Below are 24,749 nucleotides of genomic sequence, written 5' to 3' on the forward strand. Positions count from 1 at the left end.
TCACTCTCGTTATAGTAATATATATATATATATATATATGTTTATTAATATTTATATGGTTCCAGCTTATTCCATTGCCCTTAATAATTGGGATTGGTACAAGAGTTTTTATGTAACAACGAAAAACTAAACTAACATCTAGATATTTTAATTATAAGCAAACAAATAGTGCTAGCGCTTTATATACTCATCTGATCAATGGATACAGCAATCAGTTTACTACTGTGACAGTTTAGTCTTTACAACACAATGCCTTGCAGAGTCATCATATAGTGAATTCAATTATTCCACTGGCTGGCACACCATACCAAGTCCTTACACAATGCAAATGAGCAAAGTTAAATTGATATTGGCATCAGTTTAACATATTTTGTAATGCTCTTCCCTGATTGGTCACCCACATCCTTCATTTAATAATATTATTAATAACAGCTATTTGTTATATGTCTCACAATGCTACTGGCTGCAAATACTGCTGTAGACTAAAATGGAAAGTTGCACTAGGTTAAAATTGCAAGTATGTCAAGTTGTACTCATTACCTAGAACTAGGCACAGCATCTGCTATTGTATAGCCATCAATATGTCTCCAACTGTTGTAGAACTACAAGTCCCAGCCTTTAGGGATCTGCAATTCCTCAACGACAGACAAGCCAGGGTTTGGCTGAGTCTCTCCAACAAGTCACTCCAAAAGCTGGAGTATGTTAATTATTACATGAAGGAACAAACAAATAGTGCCCGTCTAGTGATCGATGCATGCAGGTGTAACCCTTTGCTGACCAGCAGGCACTTGCTACATGCAGAACCAACAGGTAACAATAATGTTACAGCAATTGCACCTATAGTTTGCAGCAATTTTGGGAGGACGATTTATTTTTGCAACTTATCTTGCAAATGCACGTGTTCCCTATGTTGCAGCAGTGTGATGAGAAGCTGCATAATCACTACAGATATACAACACTGAAACAGAACATCGCAGTATATCAAACCCATCACACAGCATCAGTATCACACTGGCTTTGCATGACATACTACAAAGATTGCACAACCTGCTGAGACAATTTCAGAAGCCAGCATGAAAGTAATACACTGCACATGGAGCAACGTTTATTCATCTTCGAGTAGTGTAAACAACAACTCCAAAACCTCATGGTGCCCACATTACTGCATTTGTCCAAGCAAAATTTCAAAAAAGATAAAAATAACATGCAGATTCCAGGCTGACCTGTGTGATAGGTGACCAGGAGCATCAAGCAGAGACAATCCCAGCCCATGGTGAAAGCACTGGAGGGTGGTTGCCTCAAAGCACCCTGACAGTAATAGTACAACTCTCCTCTCTTCCCCAAGGCAGCGGCAGCAGCGGCAGCGGGACAAGTTCTCACACTGATCTGCAAATGAGCAGACAAGGTATAGGTTAGGGAAAGCGTGCAGGTCACGCCCCTTCTCTGTCTGGCCACGCCCCCGTCCTCCCACTTACCAAGTGCCTGGCTCAGCACCTATTGCTGGCCCATCCAGCGTTGTGATCATTATACTTCTACTCATTTATCCGAGCACATATATATATAAAAAAACAAACTTAAATCGGTTTGTGTCCACCTGCTCACATCTCATCATAAATAGTGTCAGTGTCATATCCCCATTCTTATTGGAGTATTAGCTATATTATAATAAATTAATTGTATTATATACACTGCTGAGCCTACTTTTAATGTTATGTTTGTGCATTACTTTTGTTGTGCATTGTTGTTTGTGCATTACTGTTGTGTGTGCATTATTATTTTATTACCAGTTATTTATATAGCACACACATATTCTGCAGCGCTTTACAGAGAATATTTGGCCTTTCACATCAGTCCCTCTCTCAGTGGAGCTTACAATCTATATTCCCTACCACATTTACGCACATATATTCACGCTAGGGTTCATTTTATTTGGAGCCTACCAGTATATTTTGGGATTGTGGGAGGAAACCAGAGTACCTGGAGGAAACCCACGCAAGTACGGGGAGAATATACAAACTCCACACAGTTAGGGCCATGGTGGGAATCAAACCCATTAATGTCATGTGTGTGCATTATTATGGGCAGTAATGTCATATTTATGCATTGTTATGTTTGTGTATTATTGCTATGCTTGTGCGTTACTGGTATTTGTTTGCGTTACTGGTATTTGTGCATTATTGTTTGCAATCTTATCTTTGTGCATTACTATTATATTTTTGCATTACGTTATGTTCGTGCATTACTATTATTTGTGCATTTTTGTATTACGTTATGTTTGTGCATTACTATTGTTTTTGTATTATGTTGTTTGTGCATTACTATTGTTTGCATTACATTATGTTTGTGATTAACTATTAGTAGTGCACTATGTATTACTATTGTTTGTGCATTACTATCATATTTGTGCAGTAATATGTGTGTGCATTGTTATGTGTGCATATACTAGCACGCACACTATGTATTTACAATTGTCTTTTATTTTCCTCCGAGACATTACAGATACATTTGGGATATAACCTAATTCCAGTTTCCCTCTGATTTTCCTTATTTCCCGCCTTTAACTCTCGTCTGCTGCTTTTCTTGTCCCCACACCTTTTGTCGTAGTGATTTTATCTCCAGAAAGACCCCTAAGGGGGGCTTCGGTGCATCTGGGATTGGCGGCAATGTAGGCTGCACTTCCCTATGCTGGCCGCTAGGGGGCCGGGGATCTCTTGAGTTACTTAACACCCAGCCTTCCTCACATAGAAAACACATCAGGTTACGGATTGCTTATCTCATTTGTCATGCTGATACACCACTACACACTCTCTGAGGAGAGGGAAAATAGCGTTTTTCTTACTCCTATAGCTGGCTGACGTAGTAATAGCTGCACTATGAACTGAAAACTTTATTTTTTCAAGTTGATAGAACTTTAATTACGTATCAAAAATATAATGCTGTCCCCTGCTATGTAAAGTATATTTGTTTACTCTCTCTCTCTCTCTCTCTCTCTCTGCATCTCTATACCATTGACCTCTTTGGCACCTTAAGCAGCGTAGCCATCTACTCGTCTCTTCGATACATAGAGAGATGTATGTGTAAATCAGGGACGTGCGGTGAGGTAAATGGCTCACAAGGCACTGGCTAGTACTAGAGCCAGATTTACACATAATATATAGTCAAAACTCTGGTGTATACGATACTATGACAGGAAAAGCTCTGCCTCACCTGTCTCTGCTAACTGCACATCTCTGATGTGTATTATATATACCGTATCTACTCGAATATAAGTCGACCCGAATATAAGCCGAGGCACCTAATTTTACCACAAAAACCTGGGAAAACGTATTGACTCGAGTATAAGCCTAGGGTGAGAAATGCAGCTCTAGCCGTACACAGCCCTCAGTGCCAGATATGCCCTCATACTGCCAGATATGCCCCCACAGTGCCAGATATGCCCTCATACTGCCAGATATGCCCCCACAGTGCCAGATGTGCCCTCATACTGCCATATATGCCCCCACAGTGCCAGATATGCCCTCATACTGCCAGATATGCCCCCACAGTGCCAGATATGCCCTTATACTGCCAGATATGCCCCCACAGTGCCAGATATGCCCCCACAGTGCCTGATGTGCCAGATATGCCCTCATGATGCTGCCAGATGTGCCCCTCATGCTGCTGCCAGATGTGCCCTCATGCTGCAGCCAGATGTGCCCCTCATGCTGCTGCCAGATGTGCCCCTCATGCTGCTGCCAGATGTGCCCCTCATGCTGCTGCCAGATATGCCCCCTCTCCAAGTGCCACATATGCTCCCCCAGTGCTGTTACTTACCCCTCCGTCGATCCCGCGCTGTCTTCTGAAGGAGGGACACGGAGCGCACAGCGCGCGGCTCTCCTGTGTCCCTCCTGCATCTCCGGCGGCCGCGGCCTGTGTCCCTCCTGCATCTCCGGCGGCCGCGGCGGGTCTATTAAAGGAAGTGCCGGTTCGTGATCAGAGGTCACGAACGGGTACTTCCTTTAATAGACCCGCCGCTGCCGCCGGAGATGCAGGAGGGACACAGGAGAGCCGCGCGCTGTGCGCTCCGTGTCCCTCCTTCACACTGCACTCCCTGTCACTGTGCACTGACTCGAGTATAAACCGAGGTGGCTTTTTCAGCACAAAAAAAAGTGCTGAAAAAGTCGGCTTATACTCGAGTATATACGGTATTTCTGCTGCGGGGTACACTGGGCTCCACAAGGATAGACATTGGGGTGTAGAGTAGGATCTTGATCCGAGGCACCAACAGGCTCAAAGCTTTGACAGTTCCCAGAATGCACAGTGCCGCCTCCTCTATAACCCTCCTCCCTGCACAGGAGCTCAGTTTTGTAGTTGGTGCTGCAGTAAGCAGGCACATAACAGAGGGGCTGCTCCAGGCAGCCCTAAGAAGAGCTTTTTTTGAAGAAAAAAGTGAAGACTACAAGGGCAGCAGCGGTGGTAAATGTCAGAAGACATTCACTGCTGCAGCTCCAGCTCTCCCCAGCTGCGCTGTACACTCCCGAGCCCTGGTTGCCGGGTAACTACAGCAGGAGGCTCCGGTTTTCATCACATCAGGCACACACGACGGGCTCTCCGGGATCGCGTGGCCGCGCTTTGGGAGGTCGGGAGTGGGTCCCGCTTGCGGGACCCGGTCTTTATCGCGATCTGGCGCGGTCAGTGGGAGGCGGGCCGTGCGCGCTGGCGGTGGACACTGTGGCAGTACAGGCGATCCCACTAGATCACCAGGGCATGGGTGCAGGTCAGGTTTTCTCTCTAAACCATTTTCAGTAGCCCACAGTACCCAGTGGTTTTGCCAGCAGAGGGATAAGACTTAGACCTGAAGCCCCTCCCCCAGCCCCAGGGCACCATTTCCCGCAAATGTTCCCGCCCTGGAGCTGCATATCTGTCTCTCCCTCACTCCCTGTCAGTGTCTGGGCGCCATTATCTCTCAGCTTCACTGTTCCTGGGACTGCTTGGGCAAATCCTCCTGTGTAAAGCCGCCTGGTTGTCAGTGCTGTGACTGTACATGACACTTAAGTATTCTATCTGCCTTTTTAGACAGTGCTAGTTAAGAAAGAGTGCATTTAGTCAGGGTTTTCTAGTACAATTACCCTGTGATATACATCCAGTTCTTACTGTGCAGTGTTATATCTATTGACTATATAGCTATATATATAAGCTAGTCCAGTGCAGTATTATTGTTAGTAATAACCTCTGCATTGTACAAACTGTGACTATCTGTGTGAGCATTAGATAGCTGAGTGGTGTCCATTTTGTGTCTTTCACTCAACTTGCTATCCCTATATTCTATAACCTGAGGGGGCTTGGTGCGTCAGGTTTTATATTGATATAGGATTTTCACAAAGATATACTTTAATACGTATTTTTCTCTGTGATTTAGTCACCATATCTCTCCTTTATCTCTGCTAGTGCTGACTACACTGCGCAGGGGTTTGGGTAAGAGGTATTGTGCTGCTGCCAATTGTACTGTGTTACCTGATACTGCAAGTTGTATCATGTCTGCTTCTGAGGGTAACGGTTCTGGGGCTGAACACACTGCCGGTGTTGCTAAAGCCACAGATCTCTATGAGGAGAATATAGAAGCTGTGGGATCTGGTTCTGGGGGCTCCTTGCCCCCAGTGGGACTGTGGCAACGGAGGTACATAATGACCCACCGTGGGCCGCTTTTTCCACGCTTCTACATACGCTAGTTAATAAACTAACACTCCCTATGGACCCCCAATGCCGGTACAACCGTATGTGGTTCCTGCAGCTAACCCGCCGTGGGCGGACGATTTATCTGCTCAATTGAAGAAGTTGAACCAGTCCCTGACTACTAAAAAGTCTGACCATCGCTCGCCTAAGCCCAAGGGGTCCTCTAAGCGAGCGCTTGTCTCCTCACAATCCACTGATGTCACTGACACCTCGTCTGATGAAGACGGCACTTACACTGACCCCACAGGTACTGACTCAGATACTGCTGATGGGGAGGGTAGTTCACATGTGTATGTTCCTGATCTTTTGGAGGCTATTAAATTAATTCTACAGATTACGGATGATCCAGAGCCATCCGTCCCTTTTAAGAAACCAGATAGGTTCAAGCGTCAGAAGGTGGTTAAACAAGTTTTACCTCACTCTGATCACCTAGTGGATATACGTCAGGAACCCTGGGAAAACCCGGGTACGAAGTTTTTGCCTCAAAAGAAGATGCTGGCTCGCTATCCCCTCGCACCAGAGCTGTCTAAGAATTGGCAAACACCTCCTCCAGTAGACTCACATGTGGCTAGGATGGTGGTTTCCTCAGCGCTACCTGTCACTACCGTCACGTCTCTAAAAGAGCCTACGGATAAACGTGTGGAGGGTTGTCTTGAAGCGATTTACACCCTCACGGGTGCTGCACAAAGGCCCACTATTGCAGCAACATGCGCTGCAGAGTCTATTGAAGCATGGGCCTTGGAGTTAGAAGCTGAAATCTCTTCTGACCATGCTAGACAATGCTTATCATATATTGTCACAGCTTCTCGCTATATTAAAGAGGCGGCTTCTGATGCCGATATCCTAGCAGCCAAGGCCTCTACTACGTCAGTCCTGGCTCGCCGGATATTGTGGCTGAGATCCTGGTCTGTGGATCTGGACTCTAGAAAAACCCTGGAGGTACTCCTTTTCAAGGGAGATATTCTGTTTGGGGAGGACTTAAATAAGATAGTGGCTGACTTGGCTACTGCCAAAACTGCCTGTCTGCCAAGTACCGCTCCTTCTGTGTCGAAGGCTAAAGGTACTTCCTTTCGCCCCTTTCTCTATCGTCCTAGTGGATGCTGGGGTTCCTGAAAGGACCATGGGGAATAGCGGCTCCGCAGGAGACAGGGCACAAAAGTAAAGCTTTCCGATCAGGTGGTGTGCACTGGCTCCTCCCCCTATGACCCTCCTCCAAGCCAGTTAGATTTTTGTGCCCGGCCGAGAAGGGTGCAATTCTAGGTGGCTCTCCTAAAGAGCTGCTTAGAGAAAGTTTAGCTTAGGTTTTTTACTTTACAGTGAGTCCTGCTGGCAACAGGATCACTGCAACGAGGGACAGAGGGGAGAAGGAGTGAACTCACCTGCGTGCAGGATGGATTGGCTTCTTGGCTACTGGACATCAGCTCCAGAGGGACGATCACAGGTACAGCCTGGATGGTCACCGGAGCCTTGCCGCCGGCCCCCTTGCAGATGCTGAAGTAAGAAGAGGTCCAGAATCGGCGGCAGAAGACTCCTCAGTCTTCTAAAGGTAGCGCACAGCACTGCAGCTGTGCGCCATTTTCCTCTCAGCACACTTCACACGGCAGTCACTGAGGGTGCAGGGCGCTGGGAGGGGGGCGCCCTGGGAGGCAAATGAATACCTATTTTGGCTAAAAATACCTCACATATAGCCTCCGGAGGCTATATGGAGATATTTAACCCCTGCCAGAATCCGTTAAGAGCGGGAGACGAGGCCGCCGAAAAAGGGGCGGGGCCTATCTCCTCAGCACACAGCGCCATTTTCCCTCACAGAAAGGCTGGAGGGAAGGCTCCCAGGCTCTCCCCTGCACTGCACTACAGAAACAGGGTTAAAACAGAGAGGGGGGGCACTAATTTGGCGATATGCTTATATATATTAAGATGCTATAAGGGAAAACACTTATATAAGGTTGTCCCTATATAATTATAGCGTTTTTGGTGTGTGCTGGCAAACTCTCCCTCTGTCTCTCCAAAGGGCTAGTGGGTCCTGTCCTCTATCAGAGCATTCCCTGTGTGTGTGCTGTGTGTCGGTACGTGTGTGTCGACATGTAGGAGGACGATGTTGGTGAGGAGGCGGAGCAATTGCCTGTAATGGTGATGTCACTCTCTAGGGAGTCGACACCGGAATGGATGGCTTATTTAGGAAATTACGTGATAATGTCAACACGCTGCAAGGTCGGTTGACGACATGAGACGGCCGACAAACAATTAGTACCGGTCCAGACGTCTCAAAAACACCGTCAGGGGTTTTAAAACGCCCGTTTACTTTAGTCGGTCGACACAGACACAGACAGGGACACTGAATCCAGTGTCGACGGTGAATAAACAAACGTATTCCTTATTAGGGCCACACGTTAAAGGCAATGAAGGAGGTGTTACATATTTCTGATACTACAAGTACCACAAAAGAGGGTATTATGTGGGATGTGAAAAAACTACCATAGTTTTTCCTGAATCAGATAAATTAAATAAAGTGTGTGATGATGCGTGGGTTCCCCCCGATAGAAAATTATGGGCGGTATACCCTTTCCCGCCAGAAGTTAGGGCGCGTTGGGAAACACCCCTTAAGGTGGATAAGGCGCTCACACGCTTATCAAAACAAGTGGCGGTACCGTCTATAGATAGGGCCGTCCTCAAGGACCAGCTGACAGGAGGCTGGAAAAATATCATAAAAAGTATATACACACATACTGGTGTTATACTGCGACCAGCGATCGCCTCAGCCTGGATGTGCAGAGCTGGGGTGGCTTGGTCGGATTCCCTGACTAAAAATATTGATACCCTTGACAGGGACAGTATTTTATTGACTATAGAGCATTTAAAGGATGCATTTCTATATATGCGAGATGCACAGAGGGATATTTGCACTCTGGCATCATGAGTAAATGCGATGTCCATAACTGCCAAAAGATGTTATGGACACGACAGTGGTCAGGTGATGCAGATTCCAAACGGCACAAAGGTGTATTGCCGTATAAAGGATGAGGAGTTATTTGGGGTCGGTCCATCGGACCTGGTGGCCACGGCAACTGCTGGAAAATCCACCGTTTTTTACCCTAAGTCACATCTCTGCAGAAAAAGACACCGTCTTTTCAGCCTCAGTCCTCTCGTCCCTATAAGATCATATCTGCCCAGGGATAGAGGAAAGGGAAGAAGACTGCAGCAGGCAGCCCATTCCCAGGAACAGAAGCGTTCCACCGCTTCTGACAAGTTCTCAGCATGGCGCTGAGACCGTACAGGACCCCTGGATCCTACAAGTAGTATCCCAGGGGTACAGATTGGAAGGTCGAGACGTTTCACCTTCGCAGGCTCCTGAAGTCTGCTTTACCAAGGTCTCCCTCCGACAAGGAGGCAGTATGGAAAAAAATTCACAAGCTGTATTCCCAGCAGGTGATAACTAAATTACCCCTCCTACTACAAGAAAAGGGGTATTATTCCACACTATATTGTGGTACTGAAGCCAGAAGGCTAGGTGAGACTTATTCTAAAAAAAAAATTTTTGAACACTTACAAAGGTTCAAATCAAGATGGAGTCACTCAGAGCAGTGATAACGAACCAGGAAGAAGAGGACTATATAGTGTCCCGGGACATCAGGGATGCTTACCTCTATGTCCCAAATTTGCCCTTCTCACTAAGGGTACCTCAGGTTCGTGGTGCAGAACTGTCACTATCAGTTTCAGACGCTGCCGTTTGGATTGTCCACGGCACCCCGGGTCTTTACCAAGGTAATGGCCGAAATGATGATTCTTCTTCGAAGAAAAGGCGTCTTAAGTATCCCTTACTTGGACGATTTCCTGATAAGGGCATAGTCCAGGGAACAGTTGGAGGTCGGAGTAGCACTATCTCGGATACTGCTACAACAGCACGGGTGGATTCTAAATATTCCAAAATCGCAGCTGATCCGACGACACGTCTGCTGTGCCTAGGGATGATTCTGGACACAGTCCAGAAAAAGGTGTTTCTCCCGGAAGAGAAAGCCAGGGAGTTATCCGAGTTAGTCAGGAACCTCCTAAAAACAGTGCATCATTGCACAAGGGTCCTGGTAAAAATGGTGGCTTCCTACGAAGCAATTCCATTCGGCAGATTTCACGCAAGAACTTTTCAGTGGGATCTGCTGGACAAATGGCCCGGATCGCATCTTCAGATGCATCAGCGGATAACCCTATATCCAAGGACAAGGGTGTCTCTCCTGTGGTGGTTATAGAGTGCTCATCTTCTAGAGGGCCGCAGATTCGGCATACAGGATTGGATGCTGGTGACCACGGAGCCCAGCCCGAGAGGCTGGGGAGCAGTCACACAGGGAAAAAATTTCCAGGGAGTGTGATCAAGTCTGGAGACTTTTCTCCACATAAATATACTGGAGCTAAGGGTAAATTTATAATGCTCTAAGCTTAGCAAGACCTCTGCTTCAGGGTCAGCCGGTATTTATCCAGTGGGAAAAACATCACGGCAGTCGCCCACGTAAACAGACAGGGCGACACAAGAAGCAGGAGGGCAATGGCAAAAACTGCAAGGACTTTTCGCTGGGCGGAAAATCATGTGATAGCACTGTCAGCAGTGTTTCATCCCGGGAATGGAAACTGGGAAGCAGACTTCCTCAGCAGGCACGACCTCCACCCGGGAGAGTGGAAACTTCATCGGGAAGTTTTTTCCACATGATTGTAAACCGTTGGGAAATACCAAAGGTGGACATGATGGCGTCCCGTCTGAACAAAAAACGGGACAGGTATTGCGCCAGGTCAAGAGACCCTCAGGCAATAGCTGTGGACGTTCTGGTAACACCGTGGGTGTACCAGTCGGTGTATGTGTTCCCTCCTCTGCTTCTCATACCTAAGGTGCTGAGAATTATAAGACGTAGAGGAGTAAGAACTATACTCATGGCTCCGGATTGGCCAAGAAGGACTTGGTACCCGGAACTTCAAGAGATGCTTACAGAGGTCTTATGGCCTCTGCCGCTAAGAAGGGACTTGCTTCAGCAAGTACCATGTCTGTTCCAAGACTTACCGCAGCTGCGTTTGTCGGCATGGCGGTGGAAAGCCGGATCCTAAGGGAAAAAGGCATTCCGGAAGAGGTCATTCCTACCCTGGTCAAAGCCAGAAAGGAGGTGACCGCACAACATTATCACCACATGTGGCGAAAATATGTTGCGTGGTGTGAGGCCAGGAAGGCCCCACAAAGAAATTTCAACTCGGTCGTTTCCTGCATTTCCTGCAAACAGGAGTGTCTATGGGCCTCAAATTGGGGTCCATTAAGGTTCAAATTTCGGCCCTGTCGATTTTCTTCCAGAAAGAATTGGCTTCAGTTCCTGAAGTCCAGAAGTTGTCAAGGGAGTATTGCATATACAACCCCCTTTTGTGCCTCCAGTGGCACTGTGGGATCTCAACGTAGTTCTGGGATTCCTCAAATCACATTGGTTTAAAACCAGTCAAATCTGTGGATTTGAAGCATCTCACAGGAAAAGTGACCATGCTCTTGGCCCTGGCCTGGACCAGGCGAGTGTCAAATTGGTGGTTTTTTCTCAAAAAAGCCCATATCTGTTTGTCCATTCGGACAGGGCAGAGCTGCGGACTCGTCCCCAGTTCTCTCCCTAAGGTGGTGTCAGTGTTTTACCTGAACCAGCTTATTGTGGTGCCTTGCACCTACTAGGGACTTGGAGGACTCCAAGTTGCTAGATGTTGTCAGGGCCCTGAAAATATGTTCCAGGACGGCTGGAGTCAGGAAAACTGACTTGCTGTTATCCTGTATGCACCCAACAAACTTGGTGCTCTTGCTTCTAAGCAGACTATTGCTAGTTGGATGTGTAATACAATTCAGCTTGCACATTCTGTGGCAGGCCTGCCACAGCCAAAATATGTAAATGCCCATTCCACAAGGAAGGTGGGCTCATCTTGGGCGGCTGCCCGAGGGGTCTCGGCTTTACAACTTTGCCGAGCAGCTACTTGGTCAGGGGCAAACACGTTTGCTAAATTCTACAAATTTGATACCCTGGCTAAGGAGGACCTGGAGTTCTCTCATTCGGTGCTGCAGAGTCATCCGCACTCTCCCGCCCGTTTGGGAGCTTTGGTATAATCCCCATGGTCCTTTCAGGAACCCCAGCATCCACTAGGACGATAGAGAAAATAAGAATTTACTTACCGATAATTCTATTTCTCGGAGTCCGTTGTGGATGCTGGGCGCCCATCCCAAGTGCGGATTATCTGCAATACTTGTACATAGTTACAAAAATCGGGTTATTATTGTTGTGAGCCATCTTTTCAGAGGCTCCGCTGTTATCATACTGTTAACTGGGTTTAGATCACAAGTTGTACGGTGTGATTGGTGTGGCTGGTATGAGTCTTACCCGGGATTCAAAATTCCTCCCTTATTGTGTACGCTCGTCCGGGCACAGTACCTAACTGGCTTGGAGGAGGGTCATAGGGGGAGGAGCCAGTGCACACCACCTGATCGGAAAGCTTTACTTTTGTGCCCTGTCTCCTGCGGAGCCGCTATTCCCCATGGTCCTTTCAGGAACCCCAGCATCCACAACGGACTCCGAGAAATAGAATTATCGGTAAGTAAATTCTTATTTTCGCCCTTCAGGTAAAGCAAAAGGTCAGGCGTACAACAAGCAGGCCCGCACTTCCAAACCTGGTAAGCCAAAGCCAAAAAGAGCCTGGGCGGCGCGCCAGCCAGCTTCCAAGGCCGATAAGCCTGCCGCATGACGGGGCGGGCCTCCCCCTGGGGGATCCCAGGGTGGGGGGCCGGCTTCTAGTGTATACCCAGGAATGGTTGAAGACCACTTCAGATGCCTGGGTACGGGAAGTCATCACTCGAGGTTACGCCATAGCCTTCAAAAACTGACCCCCTCATCAATTTTGCCAGACAGCTGTCCCGTTGGACCAGACAAAGGCAAACACTCTGCATTCGGTGGTACAGACCCTCCTGGATACAGGAGTCGTAGTACAGGTGCCTTTTGCGCAGAGGGGCCGGGGATACTATTCTCCGCTGTTTCTAGTCCCGAAACTGAATGGGTCCTCCCGGCCCATTCTCAACCTCAAGGCATTGAACAGGTTTGTGAAGGTTTCCAAGTTCCGGATGGAAACCCTTCGCTCTATAGTTCTGGCCTTGGAACCTGGGGACTACATGGTCTCCCTGGACATATAGGATGCTTACCTGCATATTCCTATAGCAGCGTCACATCAGCAATACCTGAGCTTTGCTATTGGCAACCTCCATTACCAGTTTCGGGCGTTACCTTTTGGTTTAACAACGGCTCCGCGAGTCTTCACCAAAGTTATGGCGGTGATGACGGTGGTACTCCGCCGTCAAGGGGTCAGGATACTGCCGTATCTGGACGACTTGTTAATCCTGGCAAATTCCCCAGAACTTCTCCTACGTCTTCTAGATATGACGGTCCGGTTTCTACAAGCCCACGGGTGGCTCATCAACTGGAAGAAATCCTCCCTGATCCCTGCTCAGAGCATGGTGCATCTGGGAGCGCTGTTGGACACTCACAACCAGAGGTTGTTCTTGTGTCAGGAGAAAGTCCTGAAGCTTGAGGACAGGATTCGTTGCTTCCTTTCTCGTCCTCAAGTGTCGATACATTCGGCGATGCAGGTGCTGGGCCTCATGGTATCAGCATTCGACATGGTGGAGTATGCTCAATTCCATTCTCGCCCCCTCCAGAGGCTGATTCTAACCGAGTGGGACGGCCTGCTTCACCGGATCAGGTCTCAAATGATCTCATTGACTCCGGAGGTCCGTCTGTCGCTGCTCTGGTGGCTCCGGGACCAACAATTGTGCAGGGGCCGTCCCTTCTGGATAGCCAACTGGGTCCTGTTGATGACAGATGCCAGTCTAAGAGGTTGGGACGCGGTGCTGGAGCAACACTCCCTTCAGGGTCGGTGGACCAAGGAGGAGTCCCTCCTCTCAATCAAAATTCTGGAATTGCGGGCGGTCTTCAATGCATTGAACCTAGCCCAGCATTTAATTCAGAACCGTCCTGTTCAAGTGCAGTCGGACAACGCCACCACAGTGGCTTACATAAATCATCAAGGCGGCAGTCGAAGCCGTCTGGCAGTGAAGGAAGTCTCACGGATTCTACATAGGGCAGAACGCCATCTACTGGCCATATCGGCAATCTTCATTCCGGGAGTCCTGAATTGGGAAGCGGACTTTCTCAGTCGTCAGGACGTACATGCCGGCGAGTGGGGCCTCCATCCAGAAGTGTTTCAACTCCTAGTAGAAAAGTGGGGTCTTCCAGACGTAGATCTGATGGTGTCTCGACACAATCACAAGGTTCCTGTCTTCGGAGCAAGGACAAGGGATCCTCAAGCAGCATTCGTGGATGCGCTGGCGGTGCCGTGGAGGTTTCGGCTGCCGTACGTGTTCCCTCCGGTGTCACTCCTGCCCAGGGTAATTCGGAAGTTCAAGTAAGAAAAAGGAATTCTGCTTCTCATAGCTCCAGCGTGGCCCAGACAGCACTGGTTCTCAGACCTGCAAGGCCTATCGTCAGAGCATCCAATTCTACTTCCACAATGCCCAGACCTCCTCGTTCAGGGCCCCTGTGTCTACCAGGACCTATACTGGATGTCTTTGACGGAGTGGCTCTTGAAGCTTCCGTCTTAAGGGCTAAAGGGTTTTCTGAGGCGGTCATTCAAACTATGTTGCGGATATAAAATAGTGAGTACGCTGTTAACGGCAGCCAGTATAGGGGGGGTCAGCCCCTAGTATATGATGCCACAAAATAAAGATATGTATACTGGCGCCGGCTTTTGATCCAATAAGGGACAGTACCAAATCATAAAATTGTCAACAATTTATTAAATACATAATAAAAATTATAAGCTAAATACAGGTTGAGTATCCCTTATCCAAAATGCTTGGGACCAGAGGTATTTTGGATATCGGATTTTTCCGTATTTTGGAATAATTGCATACCATAATGAGATATCATAGCGATGGGACCTAAGTCTAAGCACAGAATGCATTTATGTTACATATATACCTTATATACACAGCCTGAAGGTCATTTTAGCCAATATTTTTTATAACTTTGTGCATTAAACAAAGTGTGTGTACATTCACACAATTCATTTATGTTTCATATACACCTTATACACACAGCCTGAAGGTCATTTAATACAATATTTTTAATAACTTTGTGTATTAAACAAAGTTTGTGTACATTGAGCCATCAAAAAACAAGGTTTCACTATCTCACTCTCACTCAAAAAAGTCCGTATTTCGGAATATTCCATATTTCGGAATATTTGGATATGGGATACTCAACCTGTAGTTTAAAAATGGGTGAATAACAATTCTCTGTCTGAGTTAGGTTGTCACAGTTCTCTATCTTTACTGCGTAGATGACAGAGAAATATTTGTAAATGACCACTTCGTTCTCTCTCAGATTGACATTCGCAAAATCTGGTTAGGGCTCATTCCTCATCATAGCCATTGGTTAATTTAAAGTGCAGTGTTTACCCAGTCCTTGCAGGTGTATTCCCCAAGGATCCCAATTGCAGCTGTGGATCCAAATGGCAGTAGGGGATGGTTCCGGGTTCTCAGGTTGAAACACTTTTGAAAGTCCAATGGAGGCACAAGAGTCCAGTTATTACCAGTCGAAACAGAGATGGAGATCGTGCTGGTGGTCAAAAGATTGAATGAAGCTCAACATGTTTCGCTGGACTAATAGGCTGCCAGCTTCCTCAGGAGCATACCTCACAGATCACCTATAGCTGTTTATATACCCTATTACTTAGGTTCAGATCACATTCACCTGTTGTGATCAATAATACATTTAGAAAACGTCCCATAGAACTAATATAAATTCATTACAGAAGGCATTCCCATTGTGTCACATATTTAAAAATCATTAGATACCTTAAAAACGAGTGTTTAATACTTTAATTCAATGCATAAACAATTATATAGTTTATAATACTACCTGGTCACGTGATCGCGCTCCGATCACGTGACCAGTGATGAGCCTATCCCAGAATCTCCCTTACTCTATCAGTGCATATAGTAGTAAATCATTTATAATACTTCCCGGTCTCGTGACCACTATCCGATCACGTGACCGGGAGTAGACCTATCATGGTTTTTCCTTCATTTATCTATGTTGCGGTCACGTGACTATCTTTGATCACGTGACCGCAATAGTGTAGTTTCAACAACACCTCTATGTCACCTAGTCCGATCACGTGATCGACCCTCAGCCTATCATCTCACACCCTTTGTCTGTAAATATAACAACTGTGCAAGAGAGATAAAAACAATAATCTCCAAAAATTATAGAGTACTCAAACAGGATCGGATTCTAAGTGAGATCTTACCATCCCAGCCCTCTACAGTATATAAAAAGAATCGATCTTTGAAATCCATACTGGCACCCAGTTATCTGGGGCCGGATGTGAAAAAGACAATACCTATGGGCTGTGAATGGTTATCCACAAAACCCATGGGATGCTATAAATGTGGGAAATCTCGTTGCACAACATGCACATATATGCCTAAGAAGACCCTGGCTATAACACTACCGGGTATAGAAGATCCATATTTACTTAAATCGTTCATGAATTGTGATACCAAATATGTGATCTACTTACTCACTGTGGCTGTGGCCTTAACTATGTGGGAAGGACTACAAGACCTATACATGTACGATTCATGGAGCATCGTAGAAATATTGTCAAAAAATATAACCAACACAGTGTCTCTCGCCATTTCAGTCAGATACATGCAGGGGATCCAAAAAGTTTATTGATAATATGCATCGAACATATTGCACCAACACCAAGGGGAGGTGATAGATTCAATAAATTATGTTGTAAAGAAGTATATTGGAATCTGAAATTCAATTCTCTGCATCCAGATGGATTGAATGAAAGCATCGAACTTAATACTATCCCCTGAATGTACGTATATGTGTTTGGTGCAGCATGTATGCATGGAGGTATATATATGCATGTATCCATGGACACATGGATACATGCATACCCAAAAAGGTACTATCTCAGTGATATTTAGCGATATCACAGCTCATGGTCATGTCAATTATCCCGATGTAACACAATGTGACAGCTCTTGTAGAACCTCTTGCTCTGTTCCATTTTATGTATATATTTATATTTATATGTACTCTTCCATTTTTTTTCTTTCCCCCTTTTTTGCTAACCTCTGTTTCTATTTAGTACAGGGTAATCCACTAATTTTACAATCCCAGTATTTCTATGTAGATCCAGCATTTCCCTCTTTATGAAGAAGAATACATGCTAACAATGTTAACATAATATATGTAATTATTAAGGAAATATAAAGTTATGCACTTTGTGGTAAAACACAATGTGTGAAATGATATACGATAGAGTTCTTTAAAGAATATTTATATCTTAACCTGTTACCCTGTAGTGGAACGCAGCGCTACTGGGAGATACAGTGGAACGCAGCGTCATGGATAAACACACAGGGTGTGAGATGATAGGCTGAGGGCCGATCATGTGATCGGACTAGGTGACATAGAGGTGTTGTTGGAACTACACTATTGCGGTCACGTGATCAAAGATAGTCACGTGACCGCAACATAGATAAATAAAGGAAAAACCATGATAGGTCTACTCCCGGTCACGTGATCGGATAGTGGTCACGAGACCGGGAAGTATTATAAATGATTTACTACTATATGCACTGATAGAGTAAGGAAGATTCTGGGATAGGCTCATCACTGGTCACGTGATCGGAGCGCGATCACGTGACCAGGAAGTATTATAAACTATATAATTGTTTATGCATTGAATTAAAGTATTAAACACTCGTTTTTAAGGTATCTAATGATTTTTAAATATGTGACACAATGGGAATGCCTTCTGTAATGAATTTATATTAGTTCTATGGGACGTTTTCTAAATGTATTTTTGATCACAACAGGTGAATGTGATCTGAACCTAAGTAATAGGGTATATAAACAGCTATAGGTGATCTGTGAGGTATGCTCCTGAGGAAGCTGGCAGCCTATTAGTCCAGCGAAACGCGTTGAGCTTCATTCAATCTTTTGACCACCAGCACGATCTCCATCTCTGTTTCGACTGGTAATAACTGGACTCTTGTGCCTCCATTGGACTTTCAAAAGTGTTTCAACCTGAGAACTCGGAACCATCCCCTACTGCCATTTGGATCCACAGCTGCAATTGGGATCCTTGGGGAATACACCTGCAAGGACTGGGTAAACACTGCACTTTAAATTAACCAATGGCTATGATGAGGAATGAGCCCTAACCAGATTTTGCGAATGTCAATCTGAGAAAGAACGAAGTGGTCATTTACAAATATTTCTCTGTCATCTACGCAGTAAAGATAGAGAACTGTGACAACCTAACTCAGACAGAGAATTGTTATTCACCCATTTTTAAACTATTTAGCTTATAATTTTTATTATGTATTTAATAAATTGTTGACAATTTTATGATTTGGTACTGTCCCTTATTGGATCAAAAGCCGGCGCCAGTATACATATCTTTATTTTGTGGCAAACTATGTTGCGGGCCTGGAAACCGGCTTCGGCTTGGATTTACTATAGGGTCTGGCATTCTTACTTTGTTTGGTGCGCATCTAACGATTATGACGCTTCCAAGTTTAGTATAGCCAAGTTGTTGGCTTTTCTTCAGCAGGGCCTGGACTTACGCCTACGTCTGGCCTCCCTCAAGGTTCATATTTCTGCCTTGTCGGTGTGGTTTCAGAGAAAAATTGCGACCTTACCTGATGTGCATACCTTTACTCAGGGTGAGTTGCATATCCAACCTACCTATGTCCCGCCTGTGGCTCCTTGGGACTTGTCGGTGGTTTTGGAGGCGTTACAAGAGTCTCCGTTTGAACCTCTTGGTTCAGCTGATCTTAAGTGGCTTTCCCTTAAGGTGGTGTTTCTGCTGGCTATTGCTTCAGCTAGAAGAGTGTCGGATTTGGGTGCCTTGTCTTGTAGTACCCCATATCTGATATTTCACCGTGACCGGGCGGTTCTTAGGACTCGTCCCGGATATTTACCTAAGGTGGTTTCCTCGTTCCACCTTAACCAGGAGATTGTGGTTCCGGCATTTGTTTCTCCTGATCTGTCTCCCAAAGAGAAGTCTTTGGATGTGGTACGGGCTCTCCGTATCTATGTGAAGAGAACTGCTTCCATTAGGAAATCTAATTCTCTCTTTGTACTGTTTGGATTTCACAAACGGGGCTGGCCTGCTCACAAGCAGACTTTGGCCAGATGGATTAGAATGGTGATTGCACATGCTTATGTGAGGGCTGGTCTGTCGGCTCCTGCTCACATTACGGCCCATTCTACTCGGTCTGTTGGACCTTCTTGGGCGGCCCGCCATGGTGCGACCCTTGAACAATTGTGCAAGGCGGCTACGTGGTCCTCAGTGAACACGTTCATAAGGTTCTATGCCTTCGATACTGCTGCTTCCCAGGATGCTTCCTTTGGACGCCGGGTTCTTGTGCCCGCTACAGTGCATCCCCTCCCATAAGGAACTGCTTTAGGACATCCCCAATATCTATCCTTGTGGAGCCCAGTGTACCCCGCAGCAGAAAACGAGATTTATGGTAAGAACTTACCTTTGTTAAATCTCTTTCTGCGAGGTACACTGGGCTCCACAAGGCGCCCACCCTGACGCACTTCGCTTCATTGGGTTGGTATGGTATTAGCCGCTGACACTTCTCCTGTTGTGAGAGTGTGGTGTATGTGGCTACTAACCATTGTCGTCTCTTTTCCTGCTACTGCATTGGTCTGGTTAACTAAAAACTGAGTTCCTGTGCAGGGAGGCGGGGTTATAGAGGAGGCGGCGCTGTGCATTCTGGGAACAGTCAAAGCTTTGAGCCTGTTGGTGCCTCGGATCAAGATCCTACTCTACACCCCTATGTCTATCCTTGTGGAGCCCAGTGTACCTCGCAGAAAGAGATTTAACAAAGGTAAGTTCTTACCATAAATCTTGTTTTATGTATGTATATATATATATATATATATATATATACTGCTCAAAAAAATAAAAGGAACACTAAAATAACACATCCTAGATCTGAATGAATGAAATATTCTTATTAAATACTTTGTTCTTTACATAGTTGAATGTGCTGACAACAAAATCACACAAAAATTATCAATGGAAATCAAATTTATTAACCCATGGAGGTCTGGATTTGGAGTCACACTCAAAATTAAAGTGGAAAAACACACTACAGGCTGATCCAACTTTGATGTAATGTCCTTAAAACAAGTCAAAATTTGATTTCTATTGATAATTTTTGTGTGATTTTGTTGTCAGCACATTCAACTATGTAAAGATCAAAGTATTTAATAAGAATATTTCATTCATTCAGATCTAGGATGTGTTATTTTGAGCAGTGTATGTATATATATATATATATATATATATATATAGTAGCACCCATAATAACAGAGCTGTATTTCCATTGGAACCGCACTCCACTTTCTGTGCTATGCAATACATTCTGCTTAGTGGTAAATCACCAATCATCATCACTCAATCCCATCTATAACAATGATAATAATAATAATTCAGCCCTATTTATGATGAAATGTTCTCCAGATGTAAATAATTATTCATATGTGTGACATCTCGTATAAAACTAACAAGATGATCAGATTGCTTACTTACACCTTTGCCACCATAGGCCTGGATCATTGTGGCCCTTACACAAATCTAGGCATGCATAGTGTTAGACACTTATATCACCAGTATACAGTAGACCTTTGCAGAGTGTCCTTTTTTTTTTACTGATTATATTGGTCATTTACACAATGCTAGTTTAGTGTCGCCCAGTATATAGAATAAATATTGCACTATTCCATCTGTACCAAAACAGATTCTTAATTAATTAATTTATTTATTAACAGTTTCTTGTATAGCGCAGCAAATTCCGTTGCGCTTTACAATTGGAAATAACAATGATATAACAAAACTGGGTAAAAACAAACAGTCATAGAGGGAGGAGGGCCCTGCTCGCAAGCTTACAATCTATAGGGAAATAGGCATAGATACACAAGGATAGGTGCTATCTATTGCATAGTTGTCCACCGGATTGCAAAGGTTCTTGGTGGGCTGTATGATATGGTCACACAGAAATGATGAACCAGGGTCGGGAGGAAGGGAAAGTGAAGAATGACATGTGAGGATATGTGTGGACTGTGCAGAGTGGATGCAATTTGATAGCAAGGTTTATGAAAGTTATGTGGGCGGTTCTGGAATTTGATATGCTTGCCTGAAGAGGTGAGTTTTCAGGGAACGCTTGAAGGTTTGAGACTAGAGGAGAGTCTTATTGTACGTGGTAGGGCATTCCATAGAGTGAGTGCAGCCCGAAGAAAGTCCTGCAATCGTGAGTGGGAGCGAGTAATGAGTGTGGATGAGAGACGCAGATCTTCTGAAGAGCGAAGAGGTTGGGTTGGGAGATATTTTGAGATAAGCAAAGTGATGTATGTTGGTTTAGTTTGGTTAATGGCCTTGTGCGTGTGTAAAAGTATTTTAAATTGAATACGGTTGAATACAGGTATCCAATGGAGGGACTGATAGAGTGGATCTGCAGACGATGAACGTCTAGTGAGGAAGATTAGCCCCGCAGTTGCATTCAGAATGGATTGTAGTGGTGAGAGTCTCGTTTTGGGAAGACCAGATAGGAGACTATTGCAATAATCAATGCGGGAGATAATGAGAGCATGGAGTTTTAGCAGTGTCTTGTGTAATGCATGGTTGTATTTTGGATATGTTTTTTAGATGCATGTAACATGATTTTGAGACAGATTGAATGTGGGGAACAAAGGACAGATCAGAGTCAAGGATGACTCCTAGGCAGCGAGCTTGTGAGGTAGGGTAGATTGTCGAGTTTTCAACAGTGATAGAGATATCAGGTTGGTACCTACTAGTGGTCAGTGGAAATATAATTAACTGTGTTTTTGAAATATTAAGTTTGAGGTGACGAGATGTCATCCAAGATGAAATGGCAGAAAGGCATTCCGTGACACGGCCCAGTACAGATAGGAACAAATCAGGGGAGGATAGGTAGATTTGAGAATCATCTGAGTACAGATGAAACTGAAATCTAAAAGAGCTGATTAGTTTACCAAGAGATGCGGTATAGAGAGAGAAAAGCAGAGGACCCAAGAATGAACCTTGCGGTACTCCAACTGAAAGAGGTAGTGAAGAGGATGTAGATTCAGAGAAGCGAACACTGAAGGAGCGATTAGATAAGTAGGATAAGAACCAAGAAAGGGCTGTGTCTTTAAGACCTAGGGATTGTAGTGTTTGTTTGAGAAGAGAGTGGTTAACAGTGTCATATGCAGCAGATATTTCTTCATTCCTAATGAAATATTTCGAGAATTTTTATCATGAGCTCTCATCTGTTCCTATTCACCTGTACAACTACCGGTTTTATAGAAATACATAATAAATGTTTACTATTTTTATTATTGCACACCTAAATATGTACAGCATTGTTCTGTAATTTAGTACAGTCCAGAAAACAAAGTATACATATTTTATTGCCCGATAATTTACATTTACTAAAAGGCCTTGTGACGCTCCAAATTTTACAAGAACTTAATTAAAAATGCCTTACATCCATCTAGGCATCAAACCTGGTAAGTAATCACATCACACATTTCCTTCTCTGCATAGGTCATATGGCAAATTGGAGATGGTAACCTTTATAATGCTTCGGGGGTATTAAAATGCCACTCAAAAATACATATTGAATTACCATTTTTTTATTTATTTTTTTAAAATGGTGAACTCATTAGAACTCTATTACTTGTATTGACATAGACTCTATTTCCAGCCAGGTAATTTATGCAAAGGGCAAAACCAGCCTACACAATACAAAATTGCCTCAATTTACTTGTATTTCCAGAATTTCATTTTGACCTTTGTTTTATTCTTTATTGTTTATTTATAATGCTAACATTCCCCTTACTCCAACCTAGCAGAATTGTGGGAGTCACATGCCAGGAACGTCCGCTGTTCAGTGTAATGATGCATACACATGGTGCGCAGGGACATGCGGTGAGCTAAAAGGCTAAGGAGGCACTAGCTAGCACCAGAGCCAGATTTACACACAAAATATGAGCCAAAGCGTACATCTGGGCATTATACACAGGTGCAGCAGTATAAACTCCTGGAAATTTGGTGAGTGTTGATCAGAGATGTGCTGAAAAGATAACCAGGTGAGGCACTGCCTCCCCTGCCATAGACTTTTTACTCCAGAGTTTTGGCTATAAAAATGATTAGAATAATGCAAAGAAGATATTTCAAACATATTCTTTGTATTTTTCATATACTTTATACAATCAAAACTCTGGTACAAACATAAGTATGACAGGAAAGGCTCTGCCTCACCTGCCTCACCCCACTGCACGTCACTGATTTATTGGTGCAATTTTCTGTGCGATATGGACTATATAGTCCATATTGCACGGAAATATAGTGCATATCACACCGTGTTTATAAGTTTATAAGCTTGCGATGCCAAAGCACGGTCCCGCGGGTTCGGCATTGCAAGACAATGTAGCGGGTGCAGGCAGGGCCGACACTGACTACTTGCCTCTGGACAGAATATAGTCAGTAGCGGCCGCGACATCCTGTTGCACCATATGTACGCTCCTTAACTCATATCTTTCATTGCCCCCACACTTCTTTTCCAAGTGTTAGCAACCACAAGCAGCTTGGCAGGAGCTTCTGACACTCACTCCGTGGCTCTGTCCAGTTAGCAACGGTGCAAAGCTAGCTACACAAGCTGTGATATTGCAGCTGATAAAATGTAAGTAGCCTAATATCAACATGTGTATAGCACAAAAACAATATTAATGCAATATAATGATCCTAGTACAATCAACAGATTCATTATTAGGCTGAGCTGAAAAAGCGACTGGGAGATGATTGCTGTTGGGCTGTGGGTGCAGCATACTTGCCTACTTTTGAAAACTAGTTTCAGGGAGATCACAGTCAGTATTAGAAGGCGACAGGCAAAGCATGGCGCGTCGCTGATGGGGAGTTTCATGGTCTGCCCAAAGGGCGTGTCTAACTCCACCTATGGGTGCATCTATTTTCACTCAGGGCGTTGTCCTGCATTTATAGTATTTTAGTATAGTAGTATAGTATTTTATAGTACTAAAATGAAGATACTGCTGCTGCCACTTGATAGATCTATTGGGCAGGGGAATCAGGGGTTTTTAATTAACTTTCCAGGGCAACGTAAGACTCTACACTGATCCGGAGGATGCGGGGGAGAAGTGAAATATGTCCCTTATGCATATAGTGGCCAGCATACACCCCCCGTACCCATACAGTGTCCATCATAAGCATGAGGAGACAGATGCCGGAATCCCGAGAGCCGGTGAAATTCCGATGCCCAAAATCCCGACGAGCGCTCTGTATTCCGACTCAGTTGGTGGGTGCAAACCACCAACCGAGTAGGAACAGAACCTGTAGTGAGCGAAGCATGCCACCAGGCCCAAAGTGTGGCGAGCGAATCACTCTCTCGCTGCTGGGATTCTGGCAGATGGGATGCCGCTGTCGGTATAGTGACAGTCGGCACCCCGTCTGCCAGCATATCATGTGTATTCCTCACACAGTGCCCAGCATTCACCCCCCAAACTGATACAGTGCCCAGCATACACTGCCATATCCATAGAGCGCCCAGCATAACCCCCCATACCTATACAGTGCTCAGCTGACAATGAAGCCAGAAGTGAATAGGCCAGATCACTCCTTGTGTGGCCACTTTTAGAAAGTAGTACATGTCGCATCGTGTGTTTACAGCTTGCAATGCCGATGCACACTCCCGTGGGGTCGGTATCGCAAGAAAAAATAGACTGTGTAAGCAGGGAAATTTTGACTAGAAAGTTTCTAGTATAGTCAAAACATATAGTCAAAATTGTACATAGCCAAACTTACACCGTGTGTGTAGTCAATATCGGTGGTTCTGGGCTCAGGGAAGTTCAAGGGAAATCGTGAAGTCAAAA

The 24,749-nt window shown here is 45.1% G+C and overlaps 1 protein-coding gene across 1 annotated transcript in view; it reads right to left on the minus strand.

The window, feature by feature from the left end:
• KIT (KIT proto-oncogene, receptor tyrosine kinase) overlaps positions 1 to 1,374 on the minus strand; it is a 113,845-nt gene extending 112,471 nt beyond the window's left edge. Inside the window, exon 1 of the mRNA XM_063920918.1 lies at positions 1,224 to 1,374. Coding sequence (XP_063776988.1) covers positions 1,224 to 1,272 — 49 coding nt within the window. The 5' untranslated portion in view covers positions 1,273 to 1,374. The remainder of the gene's footprint in view (positions 1 to 1,223) is intronic.
• Between the last annotated feature and the right edge of the window lie 23,375 nt (positions 1,375 to 24,749).

The sequence above is a fragment of the Pseudophryne corroboree genome, chromosome 1 (assembly GCF_028390025.1).
Source record: "Pseudophryne corroboree isolate aPseCor3 chromosome 1, aPseCor3.hap2, whole genome shotgun sequence".
Lineage (NCBI taxonomy): Eukaryota > Metazoa > Chordata > Amphibia > Anura > Myobatrachidae > Pseudophryne > Pseudophryne corroboree.